Below are 14,988 nucleotides of genomic sequence, written 5' to 3'. Positions count from 1 at the left end.
GGATACCTTTCAATTCGATGTTATTCCTTCTGCTGTATTGCTTCAGATCAACCAATTGTGTTTTTAATTCCTTCACTTCATTCGACAGCTTCTTATTTTCTTGCTGAATTTCCAGATTGTTCTTCTTTACTTCTGCGAGTTCAAGCCTCATCGTTTTAACTTCTGTTCTGAAGCCCTCAAAGGCAGTGTTCATGAAACCCATTGATTCTTTCACTGCTGCTATTTCAGTCTGTACAGCGTCGCTAGATGAGTTCAACTTGTTTACGGTAACCTTAATTTCAGTCATGGCCTCCATAAATTTCGAAGTCATGTCTATCAGAACCTTAATAACTTCTTTAATGCTTTTGGGAGCCTCGTCTGCGAGTGTCTTGGCAAAATTGTCAAGTTGTGTAGCCTCGTCGTCCCCCATTTTAACAAATTTTCCACAAATGCGTCACAGACAACAAGAGGTACCAGAGCAGTGCAGCAACCGTAAAATGCAAGGAAATAAACTTTCACACGAATGTGTGTGTGCCCACCTGCATAGGTGCAACAATACGGTTAGCAGTCGCACAGACGGCTGCCAGCACCGCTCTGATGTGTCCGTGGCTGTCGCTGGCTCCTTTTATCGGGTAGCTTGAGGGGCGTCGAAAGCCTGCCGCGCAGGCGCGAATTTCCTGGTTGATTGCTTGCACAGATCACTCTGCGGCCACGCTCCGGAATGTATCGTTGGTGCTGCGTTGGGTAAGATGGTCCTGCGCCGCTCGATGGAACCGCGTCAAAATGCCTGCATAGGTGCAACAATACGGTTAGCAGTCGCACAGACGGCTGCCAGCACCGCTCTGATGTGTCCGTGGCTGTCGCTGGCTCCTTTTATCGGGTAGCTTGAGGGGCGTCGAAAGCCTGCCGCGCAGGCGCGAATTTCCTGGTTGATTGCTTGCACAGATCACTCTGCGGCCACGCTCCGGAATGTATCGTTGGTGCTGCGTTGGGTAAGATGGTCCTGCGCCGCTCGATGGAACCGCGTCAAAATGCCTGCATAGGTGCAACAATACGGTTAGCAGTCGCACAGACGGCTGCCAGCACCGCTCTGATGTGTCCGTGGCTGTCGCTGGCTCCTTTTATCGGGTAGCTTGAGGGGCGTCGAAAGCCTGCCGCGCAGGCGCGAATTTCCTGGTTGATTGCTTGCACAGATCACTCTGCGGCCACGCTCCGGAATGTATCGTTGGTGCTGCGTTGGGTAAGATGGTCCTGCGCCGCTCGATGGAACCGCGTCAAAATGCCTGAATAGGTGCAACAATACGGTTAGCAGTCGCACAGACGGCTGCCAGCACCGCTCTGATGTTGGTCCGTCCATCATCCTGTTTTTTACGCCACACGAGCACTTGGCGGAATAGGTGAGAAAGATCATCCACCCTAAAATTCGGGGCCGACTGCATCCACTTGTATGTGGTGGACCCAGAGCACTCCATCCATACACGAGATTCCGGCCTATACCACATGAGTATAACTCATTGGCAATCTCTGGGTATCTACCCAGGGCTCTTTATCCATTGGGCGAGAATGCTTAGCTTGTTGAAAACGGCCATTATCACCGTCACGAACAGTGTTCTGCCCAGATGCGCTTACTGTATGGGGGTGGAATCCTTGTGCCACCCCTGCAAACCAACGAACCAATAGTGCATGGTTTGACACCATCGTACGGCAGTGTGCCAAACAACGAGCGTTGCAGTGTGCTACACGCGTGGAACGCGTTGCCAGGGACAGGCAGTGTAAAAAGCAAGTTTCCTATGAAGAGAAGGGCAGCATGGAGGCGCAGCCAAAGAAACATCGGCCGCGCAGCCTCAGGTCCGAAACAAAGTCGTCGGTCGAGCCGCATACGCCATCAAGATCCAGATTGCGAGCGCTATGGAGGGAGAGGACACCGCCTATAACCCGAGGAACCAAACAGTAGACGCGCACGTTCTGCACAGAAGCAGACCACTTAGGAGAAGATAACAGCCGTTCGCCCGTCTACCGAGCGGGTGAGCTGGAATGGCACTGTCGCGTCCCCTGCGCTAATAACACCCAATGCAGAATATCAAAAAATGCTAAGGAACACAATTGTCATAGAAAATGAACTCAGAGAAGCGTTTAGACAGTTTGAAACGTCATCATGATCCTAAAAGCCAGACTTACCATCCTAGAGACACCTCAAGTGGTGTCAGCACTCACGCCATGCCAGCGACAACTCCCTCTTCAACACAGGCGGAGGAGCAAAGTGGCATGACGCCGGGCATTATGCACAAGCTTGAACAACAATTTCAGCTCCGACAGTAGCAGCTGCAGAGTGAAATGCTAAAGATAATTCCAGAGCTTCAGCAACAGAGACAGCATGTGGGCGAGACGCCCGCGAATATGAAGTGGGTGATTCATAAGCGAACTCACAATGCTTCCAAGGGCCCTCGCGACCTTGCGGATGAACCTGATAAAACAGGCAATGAGAGCGACCGAAGTGGCGCAACCGAAATTGATACAAAATTTATAATAACTAGAAATTGGGCAAACAAACTGCCGCACATTTCACTATTGGCAGCACTCCAGAATCACAGTCATTCCGCACTAATTCCATCTGACATAATATGGCTGCAGGAATATGGGAAGATATCTTTTAAACTCAGGATATTACGCCCTTTCCAATTCAAGCTATGCTCTCTTTGCAACGCTGGTAGCCAAGTATATCGCTGTGACCAATAGATGCCACAAGCAATTCGAAATCAATCACCAAATCATTAGCAACTTCCTACAAAGTGGCGGAATGAGCTTACTCACATATTGAGCGTATATAGCCCGCCAAAAAGCGAACGAGACGATTTCACTTAGCTTTCCTCGGAAGAAAAATTATCAGCGGGTAGAAAAGATCAATTACTGGTAGCAGTTGATTCCAATGCTCCCCACACCCCTTGAGGATATTTTAGACTCCTTCATCGTGACTATATTTGAACTAATGACACAGAAGCTGGGCTTTTGGCTGTCGACATCACAAACGGCAACAACAAGTTGAGGATACAACTTCAACAAAGATACATTCCCTGACCTAACATTCGCTCATCACCTAGAACGTGACATGGACGCAACTAGAAGAAATTTGAGGTAGTGATTACTTCTCCGTAAGTACGTCAGTTGGTTCGCCGAAACTGCTAAGATCGCGGGTAGTGTACGTACGGATTAGGCGACGTTTTGGAAGCGTCCTCTGCCGCACTAGATGCCTGGGGACGTCAACGGGTGCGCAGCGTTCATCCGGGAGGCGCACAAGGAAAATTCTAAGACTGTCGCGCTCATGGCGGAAATGCTCGCGATTGACCAGCGCATGTTTCAATTTTGGGAAACATTTACAGACATATAGATGCTGCGTCGGAGGAGGCAAATGATTATTCACTGTGGCAGGCCACCAGTGGTTGGATTCCGCTCTGTTGCTTCAAATACACCCCGGCTCCTCTCGGACATGGGTGGTCTCGAGAGTATCAGGAGCTGCTTAGGATAGCCGGACAAGTGCATGTCAACGGCGAACTGAACCCTAGATAAAATAGCGGACGAACTCCAGGGCACAGACCGGGCAATGACCGAGGGTTTAACTGAACAATAGATAGGAACAGATATCATAGCACCGTGCAACGTGGAGTAAGATATTACGGATAACCGTGAACAAGGTGCACCAATAAAGCGGTAATGTAAATGGTGGCTCAGGCTGCCAACAGAAACTCCGACACGGGATCGGTAAGGATTCCCAATTTCGTGATTGGAATCTCACCATCAAGATCCTAAAACACCTTACTATGTGCATTAAAAACATTGCTGGGAGAAGGGCCAAGTTCCTTCGAAATGTATGGAAGCCAAGATAATAACTATCCCTAAACAAGGAAAACAACCTGCACATGGAGCCTTGAGACTTATATCACTAACATCGTGTATCGGAAAGCTCTACCAGCTCGTGATTTATGCTCGGCTCCGAAATTACATAGAGAAAGGAAACCTATTCCCTGTCACTATGATAGATTTACGCACCGAACCATCCACTCAGGAACGCTTTCCACTTACTTATAGAGGTGGTGCTCGATCGTGTACCCAAACGCTGGGATATATAACACTTGCCCTCAATTATAAATGGGCTTCGCATAACATCTGCTATGAGGCAGTCCTTTCGGAGCTTAACGCAATTGACGGTGAAGCGCGCAGATTTAACTACATTAGGTCGTTCTTTTCTAGTAGAACGGCTATTATCGAACTACGGCAGACAAGATCTGAACTTCAAATACCAAATCATGTACAGTGCAGGGCGCCGTGAGTACACCAAAAGGAGCCACTCCACCGGGATTTGTTGGCATGTGCGCTGAAGCCCAGCGACCTGAACTGTTGTTTAGGCAATCAGATAGTTACTACTACAGAGCAGTGGTAGGCACAGCTTGTCAATTGGGACCTGGGGCTGCATGTATCCCTTCTGTATCAAGTTCTAAGGGCGGCAGAGGCCAGAGTAACCCTGCACAGAGGGTCCAAGTTTTCTTTTCAATAAAAACATTCGTTCATTCATTCATTCATTCATTCATTCATTCATTCATTCATTCATTCATTCATTCAACAGTTACCGAAACATATCTCTTGCTTCGAAATCCAGGCCAATGAACGCAGCTAAAGCCTAATAATCAAAGCCACGAGTACTTATGAGTGCATAAGTACAAAGATCAAACAAATTCATGCGCGACCCATCAATCCCATGGTGGCTGAACGATTGAAGCGCCAGGGTTTGTTCGAGTAATTATTGTAGGAAACTCCATGGTTGCAGTGACGGCGAAGAACACAGTACACAAAACTGTAAATCATGAAAAGCTAATTCTTTTTTTTTTTGAGCGAACTAGTGCCAAGAAAAAACAAATGACACTCAACGCTCAATGACACCGGCGGGCACTGTCGGCATCGTCAAAAATGTGAAATGCTGAATATGGGCTATTAGTACAGGATTAAGAATTCCAGCTTGATTGCTGGAGCTCGTCTAACTTCTAGAATTTTAGATTCTCACCTTGCCCGCAACCTGATTAGACAAAGCTCTACAACATAGGAAAACATAGAAGCAGTGATAACATTTGATAAACTTTCAAAATAGGAAGGCGCGCCTTGCAGCAGGCGAGGATACTGAACATTTGCTTGCTGTTTAATGACGGTCACCGGGAAGGTTAAATAAATAAACGGGGCAATGGCCATCTCTTGAGAACCATCACCGCGATGCTTCGTACAGAAGATGAAAGCAAAAGGCAAGAACACAACAAAAACAAATAGTAAAGCAACTTAGAAAAAGGTTCTAATTCGTTGGAGCGAACAGAATGGCTTTTGATGGACTACGTCGTAGACTTCAGGTAGCGCGGGTCGCCGCTCTGATTCGGTAATGCCATCCGACACGATCACAGAGTCGAGTACGCCAATGAGTTGGCCGATCTTGTATGCTTTGAAATAACGCCGCAGAAGCTTTTCAGTCTGTCTACATCAGCCGTATTGTTGTCGAAGTCGAAATCCGGTTTCGGCGCTAGAATTCCCCAGAGCGCCGGTGAAGATTGTAGTGCTGGCTATCTGTCCTTTGCTGCTGATGGGCGGGATTTGGGGCCCCTTCGGCGGGCTAGAGATAGGCGACAACGTCGAGGTTGGCTTCGTCGGTAAGAAGTGTTGATGATTGGTGTCGAGTGTCCTTGCCGCATTCCTTCTGCAAGCCAGCTTCAACGGCGTCATGTGCATTATGTCTTATACGGCCGTGTTGTAAGCGAACTGAAGAATAGTATCCCATCTCTTGTGTTCGATGTCGAGGTGCATTGCTACCACATGGGCGAGGGCCATGTTTTAGGCATCCCATAAGACCACTCATCTGCAAGTGCAAGATGGGGCTCCTGTGGTGGCTTGTCAGGCTATATTGCTCGACTGCTTCAGAAAATTTTTCGGCAAAATCTGCCGCTTGGTCGCTGTGGCGAATTTCTGTGGCACCATGTCCTAGCAGTGTGTTCTACATAAAACATTTAGCCACTACGGCCGCATTACCTCTGCGCAGGGCGTTCGTTTTGGCAAAGCAGGTAAGACGTTGGCTACGAAGATCCACTTGTTTTCTCAGGTTCAAGTTAGAGTGATGCCAATAAGTTCATCGCGATTTGCTAAAAGGTTCGGCGGGAAGTTTCAATAAGCTATAGCAAACCTGTTGCCTTGTGCGTGGGAAGTGTATTATGAACCCTTCACGCAATCAGCGATGTAGGTAGCAACGCATGCACCGTAGTACTTCCTTTGTATTCGCGGAGAGTACGCAATAAACTGAGGTGCCCAGTTTTCTCGGCGTCGCCCAGAGCGGGCGGAACTACTGGCCACAGTACTGATGGCACAACAAGAAGTTATTTGGCATGGAGTGATGAGAAGCTGTCGTTCGCAAGGACATCGTCTCTCTAGAACAACCAGGACATTCTGAGCCTGAATACCCTTTGGACCTAGTCGGTCTTACAATCTAAGTACTCAGTAATGCTTCTTAGCTGAAGGTGTGCTCGCAGCTGTTCGGCGAAGTATTCCACTCTTATTGTTCGCAGGATAGTCGGCTCGTCTTTTTCGTTTTGTGACCGTGAGATGACGCCGGATAGAGACAGGCAGTTGGCATCGGAGTGATTTGTCCCGGACTTGTTTAATCACGGTGGTGTCAAATTCACACAGCATGAGGCTCAGTCGTGCAAGGCGGCTTGAAGAGCGAGCGCAAGTGTTGGTGACTCACGATGTTGATGTAGAAGTGATGCTCGACCTGAAGAAACCAGATGGCACAGCTCGTTCCTGTAAAACTTCGGTAGGCCATACATCCACCTGCAGCTGCTTGCAGTGAAATCTCGAATGCTGGTAACATCAAGGTGGAGGTTTTCGCTGAAGGCATCGCGAAGGTTGGACTTTGCGCTTGCGGAGCCAGTGGCACGGTCTCTGAATTGGGGAGGAGTGTGGTGTCCCCGAACGGAAAGCGTACAGCATGTATGAAAGTCCAAGACAGGAGAGCGGCAGGCCGTAGACTAAATGAAAGCGCGTGCGTCCAACCCAGCAAATTTCTTGGAACCAGTCACCCGGCGGCTGCCTTTGAGCTGTATAGGAGGCTCATGGACCTAGTAGAGGTTTGATGCTCAGGCCGGCGCGTGCTGACTATCGGCACGGATGGACGTAAGCGATAGGCGACGCAGAGATGCAAGACGTGGATGAGTCACAGCCGCAGCACTAAATTCGGTGCCGAAGCTGCATGCAAAACTGACACACAACTTAACCTGCTGCTCTGGCAGAACGATGATGACTACGAATATCAAATTTCGCATAAATAGCGCTGACACTATGATAACTCAGTATGCGAAGGCAAATGTGCTTGATCTGATGGACAATTCAGAAGAAAACACGTCAGAAAGTCGTCGAAAGTCTTCTGTTGTTCAAACGGGTCATCGTGTACAGACATTCTAAACGGCTAGTTTAGTTTCAGCAACTGCAATTCCTAATGCAACAGCTCGACGGGCAGTTTCTCTGCAAACGAAGTTCTGATGGTTTAAAATCGCACTAGTTTGTTGTCGTATGTTGTCGTATATTGACATCAAATCTAAGCAGTCGTCAGTAATTCTTTCTGGATAAAATTTGAATATTTACTTTGATAATTTTATACCTTAGAATTGTTTTATAATTCGTCAAATAGTGTTCTACTGTAAACTCTATTTTTTATCAATAGTGGGGTTTTCTTTAAATGAAAAAATAGGCAACACGGTGCTTATGGTGGTGAAGTCACTACTTGTATGCTGGAATATATGGAAATAACCTGCGTTAGATTGCATATTGGTTGCCCCTGAGCTGCTTTATTCGACGAGGCGGACATTACTAGCATGAGAAATGAAAACACGTATTAAAATATTTATCTACATTCCCTAAACGTTTTTCCCCGAACTACGAACTACATTCCCAAACGTTTTTTTCCATAAAGGTTTACAGCACATATTGCAATCTATGAATAGTACCCGGCGTATATGCCAGATGTATACGCTTGAAATGAATCTCCAGAATGACACTGGCTTCAAGAAATTATTTCCCAAATGTGTGTTAGAATGCATAGGCGTTGCAGTTACTTTTGTGCTTCAATGTTCAATGTATAAAAGGCAGTTTCGTTAAAAAAGCAAGTATCTGCCGACTGGTATCACTCTGGAAATTCCTTCCAAGAGGCCCCTTGCAAGCTCACCAGCTACACTTCCATAATTTCAGTAGGTCTAATAAATTGTTTTATTAGCAAGTCAATAATTAGATTAAAATTTAGTTGGAGATGTAGAACAATCCAAATTCGGGCAAGTTGTTACCGCCGAAATAACTTTAGGGTACAACCGAAGACAACAAAAATAGAAAGCAGGACGGACACATGATCGCGCTGAACGCGCAACTAACAAGATGAGAGAAATTTGCGGTAAGATTGATAGGAATTGGCACAGGCTGCTTCCACTTTTACTGAGAAAGGCTGCACTGTTAAGCACACATTTTTGGGCCTTCTACAATGGTAGTTTATACCAACTTCTGTTTTCTTGCGCTCACGTCTATATCGGCCAAACCGGTTGCTGCCGATCATTAGATTGTCAGGTCATGGGCACTCGCTAGCGGGTGACGCCTGCTTACATGTCACGTGGCATTGCTCTGAAAATGGGTGTGCTGCCATCTTCGAAGATTCTAGAAATCTTTCCGCGCATAGCAATCAGACTGCGATGGAGATGATTGAGGCCTGCCATATAAAGAAAGAAAGGAATGCGTTGTGTAAGCATGCCTTCATTTGCTTTGCATGAAAATGAATTTGCGTTTTTAAGCCGCTCTGAAGTATGGCATTAAATGGCAGGCTTTTTCTGTTTACCTGTGCACTGATAACGACGCCATCAATGGCACAGCACGTTGGTGTACGCTTTCTCATAAAATGTTTTGCTAGTTAAGCGTTGTCCTGTGTATTTTGTGCTTTCTCTTTTTCTCGTCTTGCGCTACCCCTTCATGAAGTTGACTATGTTTGAATTCATCGTGCGAGTAATGCTTGCCTCTCTTAAGTATTCAGCTAAAGGAATAGATATTTGTTTCACCAACAGGCAATATTCAGACAGTCTTTAAAACTAAAAAAAAAATGAGTACTGCAATTTACCGAAAAAATTCCAACTCAACATCTCTCATATACCGCACGGCTGACTGTAAACTTGAGAATTAACAAATAATACACAATATTTTCATTTTACTGTACATAATTGGATAACAGGAACAAGACAAACACTCTGACGGCAGCTGCACCTCCACTGAATGCAACATGTATTTGGTGTTAACTCCGCTAAATCATGTAATTATCTCCAGAGCTCGTTGCATGATATTCGGGACACCATGTGTATCGAACCGACGCGCGTCGAAGAGAGACAAAGATGGAAAATGGTAAAAAATAAATGTCATTGCAGACCAAGGATCTCATAACGTGGATGACTTCACTAGGCCTGGATCTGAATAACCTGACACGTTCCCACCAGTTTGACCCGCTGGACGTGGTGGTGCGCCTCTCGCTTGATTTCGGTGCCCCAGTCTTGCTTTCTTTCACTTTCCACCCGATCATCGTGGTCAACAAGAAACGCTATGTTATTGTGAGTATCTATTCCTTACCGTTATATCGTTATTATATTTGTGTGTATGTATATGTGCTTCCTTTGTATTTATTAGCCATGGCATTTTGATTTGTGCGCGTGCGATAAGAGCAGCAAAGAATATATTAAAATTGGAAATTGTTGTCGCAGTTGAAAATGAAAGACGAAATGTCAATGAAATGAAGGAAATATACGGAAAAACGGACATGAGTTAGATAAAGAAAATAGACATGGAATACATGAATAAGTGGAATAAAAAGCAGGGTGGTCTTAGCAGCCGCGCAAAGCTCATTCACGCTAGGCCAATGCGACACCAATTTCGATCTGTCGACTTTCGGCGACAGCGTCTTTTCCTTCAAGTTGGTATATGGGGCCACACATTTTTCGTGTTATTTCGTGGGGCAGTATTTTCATGCAGTGTAAGATGATTTTGAAACACCTCAAACATTGTTCGGTCGTCCGCGCCAAATTTTTCGAAATCGGATGATAAGAATACGAGTAAACTCTTCTGTACAGTTACACATGCGCCATACTTCATTCCGTGAATGAATACTTTTCTTAATCACATCCGAGTGAATTTCGAAAATTTCATCTTAGGAGCTCATATGCTTTTAACGAGAAACCCATCTAACAAGAGAACGTTTCGTGTGTTCTCGGTACCCGTTATTGTTGCTTAGCCGGCTACTGCCTAGCGCGGCTAAACGCTATGTTGGGGGATCTATATCCCGCCGCGACTGCCCATATCGTTGGCAAGAAGTACAAAATACCACGGGCATACCTGCGTCGTGTGAACAGTAATTAAGGTCGCACTTTCGCCGTAAGGGCAATTCATCCAGTGGGACAGCAACATTTAAGAATATTACACGCAGTGTAAGGCCCATTGATGCAGTGGCAGTGTCAATTGAAGGAAACGTAAGCTAAGTAAAATGCGATAACTCAAGAAGACAGGGTCTGTATTCTGGATAGCCTGCATAGTGTGCGTAGGTTGTTTTTAAATTATTTCCAACATGCAAGATTGTCGAACTTGAGATCTTAGAATACTGCTTCCTCTGTGCAGAGGCCTTTGCGATTTTAATAGGTTGTACACTGCACAATGACTTTCTCCCAAATGACTCGCTGAATTACCCAATGACCCTCAGTCCCCAGCAGCTGCGGCGTAGCTGACCAAGGTAGCGGTCAGACCTGTAACGCAGCAGAGGGGGCTAAGAATCTCTGGGTCCGGACGGGAGGCCAATGGAAACTGACCCTTGAAACGTTTAACACCCGAACCCTCTCGAATGAGGCTAGCTTAGCAGGACTCTCTGAGGAACTATCAGAGGAACTGTGAGGATCTGGCTCCCCGAGGTCTCAGTCCCTCAGGACTCAAATAAAGTTCTTGTCATGTCATGTCATTGTTTCCGATATCATCAGCCTTAGTCAGATTAGAAGAACTGGTGAGGCTTATACATTGCTGAATAACGGACATATCATCTGCTATAGAGGTCTCCTAGATAAGAAGCAATACAGGGTAGGATTCCTAATCAATAAGGACATAGCGGGCTACATTGACGAATTCTACAGCATTAATTGATAATTTCATAATCCATAATTTTGTGCATAGTAAAAATACAGATAATTACATGAGCGTAGTATTCATAAGGAGGTCCCTGTAAAGACTGTATCGGGACCTCCTACCTCCTAATGACAGGGTAGCTGTAGTCGTAATAAGAATTAAATAAAGCTATAGATTAAAGGTATTACAAACCTACCGTTCAACACCCAGTCATGGTGATGAGGAACTAGATCATTTTTATAAAGATGTTGAATTAACGATGAGAAAAGTGCAAGCTCAGTTTACTGTACAAATGGGCGACTTCAATGCAAGTGTGGAAAAAGCGGGCTGATCAACAAGCAATTGGCACCTGCGCCGTCCATTATAGGAACGCTACACGAGAGATGATGGTAGAATTCGCAGAAAGGAATAAACTTCGAATAATGAACACCTTTTTCAGGAAGCATAGCAGCAGAAATTGGAGCTGGAAAAGCCCTAATGGTGAAACAAGAAATGAAATTGACTTCATAATTTCTGCTGATCCCAGCGTAGTGCAGGACGTAGAAGTGGTAGACAGGATAAAGGACGGTGATCATAGGTTAGTGAGGGCTAGGATTCACCTCAATTTGATTAGAGAGAGAGCAAACTTGGTCAAGAAGAAACAGGTCAACCTAGAGGTAGTATGTGCAAAAACAGACAAATTCTGGCTGGTAGTTGGAAACACATACGCCGCCTTAGAACATAGCGGACATAGAGTTATGAATGAAACCTTAACTAGGCTGGCTTCAAATGCAGCAACTGAAGTGGGAACGAAGGCACCAAGGCAACCAGTAGGAAAGCCCTCCCAAGAAACAAAGGACCTAATAAACAAACGACAAAGAATGAAACTTATCAACAAGACGATAATAAGTGACATTCGAAACTATAACGTGAAAAAGAGTGAATAAGCCGTAAAAAATGGACGCAGCCTAAAATCAGTAAGAAAGAAACTTGGCATAGGACAAATCAAGATATATGCACTGCAAAATAAGCAAGGTAATATCATGAGCAATTTTGAAGAGATTGTAAAATAGTGGATAATTCTACACAGACCTGTACAATAGCCAGAAGAATCAGGATATCCCCATTAGAAGCAGTAATGAACAAGATACAGAAACTCCTCCTATAATTAGCGATTAGGTGAAAAGGGTCTTGCAAGGCATGAATCGAGGATGAGCGGCAGAAGATGGAATAAACGTCGATTTAATCAAAGATGGAGGAGACATATTCTTTCGAAAACTGGCGGATGTTTATACGAAGTGTCTATCAACTGCAAGGGTCACAGCAAACTGGAAGAATGCAAATATTACACTAATGCACAAAAAAGTAGATGTTAAAGAATTTAAAAATTATAAGCCCATTAGCTTACTCCCAATATTATATAATTTATTTACAAAAAAGTATCCAATAGAATAAGGGCAACTCTGGACTTTAGTAAACTTCAAGAAGGGATGCCATAAAATGGACCACATCCATGTCATTTATCAGGTTATTCAGGAATCTGCAGAGTACAATAAAGCTCTCTATATGGAGTTCATAGATTACAAAAAATCGTTTGACTCAGTAGAGGTACAAGCAGTCATGGAGGCATTACGTAATCAAGAAGTACAGAACGCCTACGTATATACGTTGGAAAATATTTACAGAGGTTCTACAGTTACCTTAATTCTACACAAAAAAGCAGGAAGATACCTATAAAGAAACGGGTCAGACAGGGAGACATACTCTCTCCAATGCTATTCACTGCGTGCCTGGAAGAAGTATTCAAGCTATTAAACTGGGAAGGCTTGGGAGTAAGGATCCACGGCAAATATCTAATCAACCTTCGGTTTGCCGATGACATTGTTCAGTACAGCAACAATGGAGACGAGTTACAACAAATGATTGTGGATCTTAACCGAGATAATATAAGAATAGGGTTGAAGATTAATATGCAGAAGACAAAGATAATGATGAATAGCCTGGCAAAGGAACAAGAGTTGAAGATCGCCAGTCAGCCTCTAGAATCTGTGAAGGAGTATGTCTACCTAGGTCAATTATTCACAGGGAACCCGGATCATGAGACGGATATTCATAGAAAATCTCAAGATGGGTTGGATCGCATACGGCAGCCATTATCAGCTCCTGACTGAAAGCTTAAGTTATCATTGAAAAGTTAGGAGTACAACCAGTGCATTTTACCAGTGCTGACATATGGGGAAGAAACTTCGAGACTGACAAATAAGCTTGAGAACAAGTGAAGGATCGCTCAAAGAGTGATGGGACGGAGATTGCTAGGTATAACGTTAGGAGCCAGAAAGGCAGCGGTTTATATAAGACAGCAACGGGTATAGACAATATTTTATTTGACATTAACAGCAAAAAAATGGAACCGCACAAATAACCATTGGGTTATTAGGGTTACAGAATAGGTACCAAGAGAGGGGAAATGCAGTCGAGGACGGCAGAAGGGGGAGCGATGAAATTAAGAAAGTGGCGGGCGCTAGTTGGATTCGGTTGGAGCAGGACAGGGGTAATTGGCGATCGCAGGGAGAGGTCTTCATCCTGCAGTGGACATAAAACATGTTGATATGATGATTAAGTATGCTACAGCTCTATACTACAATTACAGAGGAATATATACTTACAAAAAGGAGTCGGCAAGTTTATGTGTTATAACTGATGACGGCGAAAGAATGTTACATTGAAGCTTCACTGCGATGCCGCGGGTTACGCTGCAGCCTATGGATGCCGCCAAGATCCCTGCGCCGGTGGCGAAAAAAATGCTTCTCTTTTGTATTCAAATATTCGCAGCGTATGCAACAAGCGGGATGATTATCTTCAGTCGTCGACACGTGCAGTGCCAATATTGTTATCTTGACAGAGACTTGGATTTCTAACAAAATTGAAGTCCGTGAAATTTTGGAATGCGAGGGTGTTTACCGTTGCTATCAACATGACCGTGATGTGCGTTATGGTGGTGGTATACTTATCGGTTTTTGTGATTCGATTACCACTGCTGCAATTGAGCTTGCGTCCCCATTAGAGCTAGTGTGCACGCACATAGGCTTCGAACGCAAAAAAAAAATATCATTTGAGTCACTTACAGGACCCCTTCTTCACCTATCACATTTTCTTCAGACCTTCACGATGCCCTTCCACGCCACTAATGCTCCTCGGGGAGTTTGACTTTCCTGGTATTTCCTGGTACTTACCTTTCCTGGTAACGGGCATACTGAGCCCGTTTCAACGCAAGAGTGCTGTTCTGAATTTTATCAATTCATCAGCCTTTGCCTCGTTTTTAACCTGCTCCAGCTCGTTCTGAAGCCTACTCGATGTTCTGCACACTCGTCTAATATCCTAGATTTAATCCTAACTACATCCCCGGAATTTGTTTCACCTCTAACTTACCTACCGTGTTTAAGCGATCACTGTATAATAAAGTGTAATTTGCAGTTAACCATCCTGTCTATTGCCTTGTCCAAAGTTATTTGTGATTACAGAAATGCAGATTTTGCCGCAATTACTAACGAACTAGAATCTTTCATCATTGACTACATTCTAAGTCTCCACTCCCGATCGGGTGAAGGAAACCGGTCAATATTCAAAGAAAAAGCCAACTCCTTAATTAACCGGTACGTCCCCCCAAAACGTATTTATTCTAATTCTCGGGAACCTTGGTTGAAGTCGCGTGTTAAATGTTTACTGAGCGAAAAGAAAAGGCTTTTCCGAGGAGTAAAAATAACTGGCAGTGATGAGCGTTGGAATGCTTACACAATCGCACTGAGCGACTACAAGAATGCTGTA

The 14,988-nt window shown here is 44.8% G+C and overlaps 1 protein-coding gene across 8 annotated transcripts in view; it reads left to right on the top strand.

The window, feature by feature from the left end:
* The window catches only part of LOC135911688 (neprilysin-1-like), a 346,542-nt gene that overhangs the window by 183,323 nt on the left and 148,231 nt on the right, over positions 1–14,988 (top strand). For all 8 annotated transcript variants that reach the window (XM_065444035.1, XM_065444039.1, XM_065444037.1 and 5 more), the window contains one exon: positions 9,453–9,632. In XM_065444035.1, the coding sequence (XP_065300107.1) occupies positions 9,453–9,632 (180 nt within the window). The remainder of the gene's footprint in view (positions 1–9,452; positions 9,633–14,988) is intronic.

The sequence above is a fragment of the Dermacentor albipictus genome, chromosome 2 (genome assembly GCF_038994185.2).
Source record: "Dermacentor albipictus isolate Rhodes 1998 colony chromosome 2, USDA_Dalb.pri_finalv2, whole genome shotgun sequence".
NCBI lineage: Eukaryota > Metazoa > Arthropoda > Arachnida > Ixodida > Ixodidae > Dermacentor > Dermacentor albipictus.
The sequence above is the reverse complement of the archived record's forward strand: the minus strand, read 5'-3'. Positions and strand labels throughout refer to the sequence as shown.